The following is a 7799-nucleotide window of genomic DNA, read 5'->3' on the forward strand; positions in this document are numbered from 1 at the left end:
TTGAGGTCTTTGATCCACTTGGACTTGAGTTTTGTGCATGGTGACAAATATGGGTCCAATTGCATTATTTTTTTTTTACATGTAGACATCCAATTAGACCAGCACCATTTGTTGAATATGTTATCCCTTTTCCATTGATCAATGGTACTTTTGTAGACTTTTTTGGAGTCTCTTTTTGCTTTGTTTGGGATTTTTTTTGTCTTATTAATCTTTTGCCTGTTTATTTTGATGTGTGTATGTGTGTGTGTTGTTGTTGCTGCTGTTGTTGTTGTTTCTTGATTTTTCTTGTTTGTTTTTAAACAGAGAGAAAAAAACCCATAAAATTTCCTTGGTAGAGAAGTGGGAGGGTCTATGATGAACTAGCGGAATAGAAAAACATGATAAAATATATTGTATAAAAGTTTCATCTAAAAAATAAGCAACTGAGTTAAAGATATTTAATAGGATAAGCCCTACTCCAATATTATTAGTACCCTTTAACAAGGAAGAATTTGGTGGTAGAAATTCATAGAGAAAACATTCTTGCAAACAGGAACCCAGCCATCAGCACAACAAGTAAAAATGCCTGGAGAGGTTCCTTCCCTTACATAACACCAACCCTATCTACAGCTTGGTCTTGGGTTTGCAGTCTCCAGAACACTGTTGCACTTAGGCTGCCTAGGCTCTGGCTGTGGTAGCTCATGTTATTGTTGTGTATGTTAAAACAAGGAGTAGTCCATTTTAGAGGATTAAGGTCACTTTATCTGCTTAAGGGCGAGGGAAGTAAAGCTCATAGTCCTTTGCTACTTAATTAATCTTCAAGTGTAGGAAACTTACACATACCAAGCCCCAAACAGCCTCAGATAGCTGTCGTTTGGTATTTTTGATAGGATAAATTTTATTGGATTATTTTAGTCTGGACTCTATTTCCTTTGTAGTTGATATTATAAATAGGATTTCAACATGGAAAATTCTGTTAAAACCCCAAGTAGGGTCATACATGTATATACAAGAGCCAAAAGCAAATGTTTGCTGTGGGAAAATATCTTAATTCTTTTCTTTGCACAAAGGTGGGTTTTGTAAAAAGTATTCTCACGGCTCCACTCATCGTCAACAATGACATTGACTCCTTCTATTTACACAGTTTCAGCTCCGAGAGATGAGAGATTTGTATCCTTTTGCTTCAAGTTCCTCTCAACCTGCCCTCAACTTCTCAATCAAATAAAGCTTGAAAATTAAGTCCACTTTCCGTATTGGCTTGTGAAGTGGCAAAAGTGTCATTTTTCCTTCTTCAGTGAGAAGAGTGGAAGAAGAGAAAAAAAAAAGTCCCCAGGTGTGCAGGGAGAATACTAACAGGCACTGTAGCTGTACCCATTTTACCATCCAGACCAGGATCGAGCTACACACATGGCTGCTGGAGGCTGGCTGGTGCTTCTGTTGGCTGTGCTTAACCTAAGTATCTTTGGTAAGCTAAGGAGGCATTTTTTTTTCTTTTTCATCTAGGTATCAGGGTAAGGGGATCAGAAAACATTTAAAATATAATGAGGCATTTTGACCATTAACCATATAGAAATGGTTGAATTAAAGCCTAGGCAGGTATGTATTTCCATTGTGGCATTCAGAGCATGTTCTTGTGAGTTAAGCAGAGGTGTGTGTTTGGCTTACTAGACCAAGCTGGCTATATGAATCTATGCTTTTTTAAGAATTGATAAGAGAATTATTACAAACAGATTTAGGGTGTTTAATTATAAGCTGATATAAATGGCCACTTTTCAATTGATAAAATTTACACATAATTATTAAGGCTTAAGTGTTTTACTATTGCTTACTAATTGTAATTACATTTATGCAATGTACTAGTCACCTAGTTTACTTGTAGTTTCTCAAACAGGGTAGGTGTTTCACACGCGTTTCCTTGCCTTAATAAGATCATGTGATCAGCCTTGCATGTCCCCCTGTATTGGCCCCCAAGTCAAAGAAAAGACTTGGGCACTAACAATTTATTTGTTCTTGCTGAGGAGTTTTCTACTCTTTTCCCTACAGCTCATCACTGTGATGCTCAAGAGTTGCGTTGTCAGTGTCTTCAGGTCTTCTCTCAGCCGATTCCTCTCAGTCTCATTAAAACTATGCAGGTGATACCCAGGAATATTTACTGCAGCAGAGATGAAGTCATGTGAGTAGTAAAGATAAGGAAGAAGGTGGAAGCTCTTGCATGGGAGCTTTCTAGCTGGTATCTCCTTACCGAATGTACCTCAGTGGTTCTCAGTCTGTGGGCCATGAATCCTTCGTGGGTTGAATGGCCCTTTCACAGGGGTCACCTAAAACCATCAGAAAACACAAATTTTTACATTATGATCCATAACAGTAGAAAAATTACAGCCACAAAGTAGCACCAGAAATAATTTTATGATTGGGGGGCGGGTATCACCACAACACAAGGAACTATTTTAAGGGGCTGCAGCATTAGGAAGGTTGAGAACCACTGTGTTAGAAGAGGCTGTGGCTCTGGACAACATTATTCCCACATAGGATAGGAAAACTACTACCCAATATTTGTGCTCTTGAGTCTAAAAACAGCACGCCCTCATTCCAGAAACAAAACAAAACAAAAACCAACAAATCAAATGAAACCAAACTAAACTAGAAAGCCAGAAGGCAGCTCCTAAAAGGAGAAGACAGTTGAGTTTTATAAACTCTGCTGAGAATTAACGTTGCAGCCAACAAATTCTCAAAAAGCAAAGATGCGCAGCCATGGGCAGGAATGTAAAAATAAGGGACCGTCAAGGATTGCCTGCGTTATACACTTGGATGTATCATCACATACACGAAAGCCTAATGACTCTAGTGATAATTTTTCTGGACCACCAGCCAACAGTTACAGACCTTACAGACTATAGGAAATCTCTTCACTAATATAGTTAAAACTTTTGTTCTATCTATCTATCTATCTATCTATCTATCTATCTATCTATCTATCTATCATCTATTGAGATGTGTCTGCCCCAACTGTTCATTGCGAAATTTAAAAAATTACTATATTAGACTGCAAAATAAATATGATTATTGCTCCACAGTCTGTAGTTCAGCCTGCTAGATGGCTCCTCTGCTCATTGGGAAGAGAAAGTGAAGAAGGAGAGGAGATCCATAGGGCTACAGTGAGCACATCAAAAGGCACTGTGGCTGTCCTGATTTTATCATTCAGACCAGAGTCAAGCCACAGACAGACCTGCTTGCTCATTGTTTTATGTAGGGTGCCAGCTAGGCTGAAGGCTCACTTAGAGGTTCTCAGAGGGGCTCTATTTCCACCTCAGGCTGCTGGTAGAATTCAGCCCTTGGCTGAGGCCTCCCCACCCCAATCTTTCTAGTCCAGTGGTTCTCAACCTTCCTAATGCTTCGACCCTTCAACACAGTTCACGTTGTGGTGTCCCCAAGCATAAGATTATTTCTGTGGCTACATCATAACTGTAACTCCGTTACTGTTATAAATCATAAAATGTAAACATCTGTGTTTCCTCATGGTCTTAGGTGACCCCAGTGAATGGGTTGTTTGAAACTCCCAACCCCCAAGGGGGTCACGACTCACAGGATGAGAACCGCTGATCGAGGCTGTTGCTTCTGGGGGTGATTTTTAACTTCTGGAGGCTCTTCTCAGATCACTTTACGTGGCCCTATGGATATAAGCGACGGAAAAATCAGCCTCACAGGGCATTGGTCTCTCTCTCCCATCAGGCTTTCTCTTCCACTATCAAACAGAGACTACTGCTCTGCCTTCTACATGAGATTCATTTGTAAAATCCTCCGTTTTTGATTAATTTATTTCGCTGTTGAGGAATGTTAATTGTACCTTAACAATGTTAATTGTCACTTAACGTAGTAAAGAGCATACATAATCCCTTTTCGTGGAATGTTGAGAAACTGGGTGGGCTTCTGCCTGCCACAAATATAAGAGTGTATGAGTGTGTGTGAGTGCAGCTTTGGAGCATTGATATGTGCCCGTGCGTTCATTACCCAGGGCAAATTTTAATTCAGAGAGGAACTAGGTAACAAGCCTCCAGGTAGAACTAGGATTTATAAGCTGACCTGCGTCCAGTAGCCCCCTCTCTCTCCCAGTTTTGTCTGCATGCATGTTGTGCACCATACATGTACAGTGCCCGCAGAGGCCAGAAGAGAGCATCAGATACCTTGGATTTGAAGTTACAGACAATTGTGAGCTGCCGTGTGGAAGCTAGGAATCAAACCCTGGTCCTCTGGAAAAACAACAGCCAGTGCTCTTAACCACTGAGCCATCTCCAGGCCCTGGTGTTAGAGACTGTAACACTTGGACCACGGGGGCAATGTGAAGAAGGTGTCTGTAAGCCAAATAAAAAGACACCAGGAAATACAAGCTTGCCAATCAATACCTTGGTCTTGAAGATAGAGTCTGACAAATGACAAAACACATTGCATACTTTTGATGCTATTATAAAGGCATGTTAATTAAATTTATACCCCAGCTATTGGTGCTTACTCTTAGCATCTGTTGGCGTCATCCTTTCCTCTGGATGCTTCTGCTGTCTGACAGGCACTTTCATTTCCTCCTTTGAGAACCTTAAGACTTTTACTCGTCTTTCTAGCTTTGTGGAGATGGCTGTCATGAGCGCAGGCTCCCTTGGCTCAGTTCTGTGTCTAATGTGGATATTTTCCAGTTTGCACCATTATGTAGAATGCTTTGTGACTGATTTTTTTTTTTTGCATGTTGGTTAGTTTATAAGAATTTGATTATATTACTTTTAAAGAGTAGAAGATTTTAGGCTATGTTATTTTTTTTAAACCACTGGAATGTGCACTTTGGCACAGAATGTGGTAAGATGATCCAGCCTTATTTAAGAGCCTCCAAAACAATCCCGGTAGATTTATAGAGCTTTCCTGTTCTTTGAAGTAGAGTGCAGAAGTAGCAGAACTGGTGTTCTCCCTGCCGACAATAAGAGAGTATTAAATGGGGCCCTAAAATGTAACAAAATCAGCAGAGACACAGCAATAAAGAATATGTAAACATGTGGCTGACAAGCCTGTCAATGTGAGTTTGAACCCAGAAGCCCACACTGTGACACACACATGCACGTGAACAAATACATAACTAAACTGCATCTCTGAAAAAAAAAATGGTATAGTTGTCTTTTTCCACAATAAAACCACATCATTTCAATAAATCATAATTATATTTTTTAGATAAAAATCACTAAATTTTTCAAAGTTAGCTAGGCATACTGATATGATTAAAATTTACCAATATGATCAATATAGTTTGAAAAAAATCTGTGTTCATTTGAAGTGTATGCACTCCATGTTGTAGACATGACAGCAAGTAGACTTGGCCTTTTATTTAATAAAAACATTTGGTATTTTACCCAAATATTTTATTTTTACAGAGCGACCCTGAAAAATGGCAAACTGATTTGTTTGGATCCTAAGGCTAAATGGGTGACGGCTCTTATCGAAATGATTTTGCCCAGGTAAAATGAAGAACAAGAACCTTCATATTCACTCCTGTCCATTTTATTTTAAAGGCCGATATATTTAGAAATATACACAGATATGTTATAGATGACAACAAATCCACAATGAGATGACAATGTGTATAATCTAGAGACACCGCCCCCCAAAACATCCCCCTATCAGTATACCTGGCCTCCCTTCAGCTCTACTGGCTCAGAAATGATGGGGATGACCCTCCCCCCAACATCTATTTTAGCATCTCCAAGTAACTCCATGGCAATCCCCAAGCTTCAGAGTCACTAGTCCACACCTTTTATTGAAGGTGACAGCAACTTGACCTTTGTTATAAATATCCCGATTGAATGTAAAGGTGACATGAAATTGTTTATCATGTGCCTTGTGCCCCCCAACTAGGTAGGCCATTGGCCCATTTGTTGAAAGAAAATTTAAGGGAAAAAAAAAAACTGTGGGAGGAAAATATAACCGTTTGTTTAAATTAAGCTCCAAATAGAACTTTCAAGTCAATGACTTGAGAAAAGAAATAATGAATACAAAGCAGGCGGCAGGAATGTATTTGAATTAGCTTCTGAGAAACAAAATCCAACCAGGATTTTAAAGCTACCGTAGGGTGAATGAGGAGACGCGGCCACTCAGAAACTAGTTCTGTTTTATTCCCTAAGCAAAGCACCTAAGGGCTGCTGTCCTGGTTAGGTTTCCATTGCTGTGGTAAAATACTGACCACATCAACCTGGCGGGAAAGTGGTTTAGGCTTGCAGCTTATAGCCCATCATTAAGGGAAACCAAGGCCAGGAACCTGGAGGCAGGAGGTGAAGCAGAGGCCCTGGAGGAAAGTGGTTACCGGCTTGTTCCTCAGAGCTTGCACACAGTCTGCTTTCTTACATAGGTCTGGACCTCCTGCTTACTAGCGGCACAGTCCCCAGTAACTGTGTCCTCCCACGTTTGTTATTAATCAAGGAAACGTTCCCCACAAACGTGGCCACAGCCCAACCTGGCAGAGGCAAATCCTCAACTGAGGGAGGTTCTCTGCCCAGCTGACTCTAGTTTGAATGAAGTTGGCAAGAAACTAACCAGCCTGGCCACTTCACTACCCACAGTAACCCGCTTTGGGGAGACCAGATTCAGTCAGGTGAGGTTTAGTTTCTAGATTTACCAGCTATCACGTATGGTGTTGTTCTGGATAATTTGCTCATATTCAGATATTTGTATGCTTTCAATTTGTTCCTAATTTGATCTATCGAGGGAGCATAATATGGTTAATTATGGCTATTTAAAGCTGAAAAACCGAATGGGCTTTATTTTAGCTTTTATCTTTTTTTAATGTGTGTGTTTTGATATATCGAGGAAACATAAATATGCTTATAAAATGGCTAAGTATGGCCATTTAAAACAAAAATGGAATGGGCTCTATTTTAGCTTTTGTTATTATTAGTATTATTTTTAATGTGTGTGTTTTCTAAGCAAGAGTGGACAATGCTAAGTAACTATAGTTATACGTGCTCTGCTTGTCTTTCAGGCTCCTACCCGAGGACCACAAAGAAACGAAACATCCAGTAGAGATGAACACCGAGAGGTCTCCGTTCCTCCTTAAGTTTCAATATTCTCTAGAACGAAACACATTTGAGTGAATTGAGGAATGCAATGAATTCTTCTCTCAAGTCATTCCATGTGCTTTTCTGATTAGGTTATGAAAAGAGATGTGGGAATTGAGGTGATGAAACCGTTATTATGTAGGAAAAACAAACCCCAAGTCTCTCTAGGCAAGTAGGTGGGGCATTTCTCTCTAGACTCCACCTCTTCCGCCGCTGTCCGCTGTCTTGACTTCTGAGTGGATGCTCCCAGGTCAGTGTTTTCCTTCTCTCATGGTATTTCGACATTACCCTTAGTGGCATTTTATATACTTTTGTTGAGACAAATTCTCCACCGATTGCTTAAATCTTTTGTGCTTCAAAGCCTTATTGCACTCCAGTCTGGGGAGCGTAACTGCGCTGAATCTCAGTGTAAAGCAGGGTGGTTTTTGTCTCCAGGGCATCTTCCAGGCTGAAACACTTCTTTCAGAGAGGTTCGTTCACCAGAAAATCTGAAATAAAAATATGTGCTAATCTAAGCTTGACGGGATGTGAGTGTAATACAAGACTTGGTAAGTTGAGGCAAAAAGACCATAAATTCAAGGCTAGCCTGGATTACACAGTCAGTTGCAGATCAACTTGGGCTATTAGGGAGACCCTGCCTCAAACATACACACATACACACACACACACACACACACACACCACGAAGTATGTAGATGAAGCATAATCAAATGTATACTTATTTTAATTAAAAAG

General features: G+C 40.1%; 1 protein-coding gene across 1 annotated transcript; it reads left to right on the plus strand.

The window, feature by feature from the left end:
- Positions 1–1373: 1373 nt before the first annotated feature.
- LOC311584192 (C-X-C motif chemokine 15-like) lies at positions 1374–7100 on the plus strand (the record flags this gene model as incomplete). The annotated part of the gene is made up of 4 exons (XM_084758296.1): positions 1374–1444; positions 2023–2152; positions 5388–5471; positions 6989–7100. The coding sequence occupies exons 1-4, from the start codon at positions 1387–1389 to the stop codon at positions 7098–7100; spliced, it is 384 nt and encodes a 127-aa protein (XP_084614422.1). The 5' UTR covers positions 1374–1386.
- Positions 7101–7799: the final 699 nt, after the last annotated feature.

The sequence above is a fragment of the Acomys minous genome, assembly GCF_964271855.1.
Source record: "Acomys minous genome assembly, chromosome: 15".
In the NCBI taxonomy this organism is placed as follows: Eukaryota; Metazoa; Chordata; class Mammalia; order Rodentia; family Muridae; genus Acomys; species Acomys minous.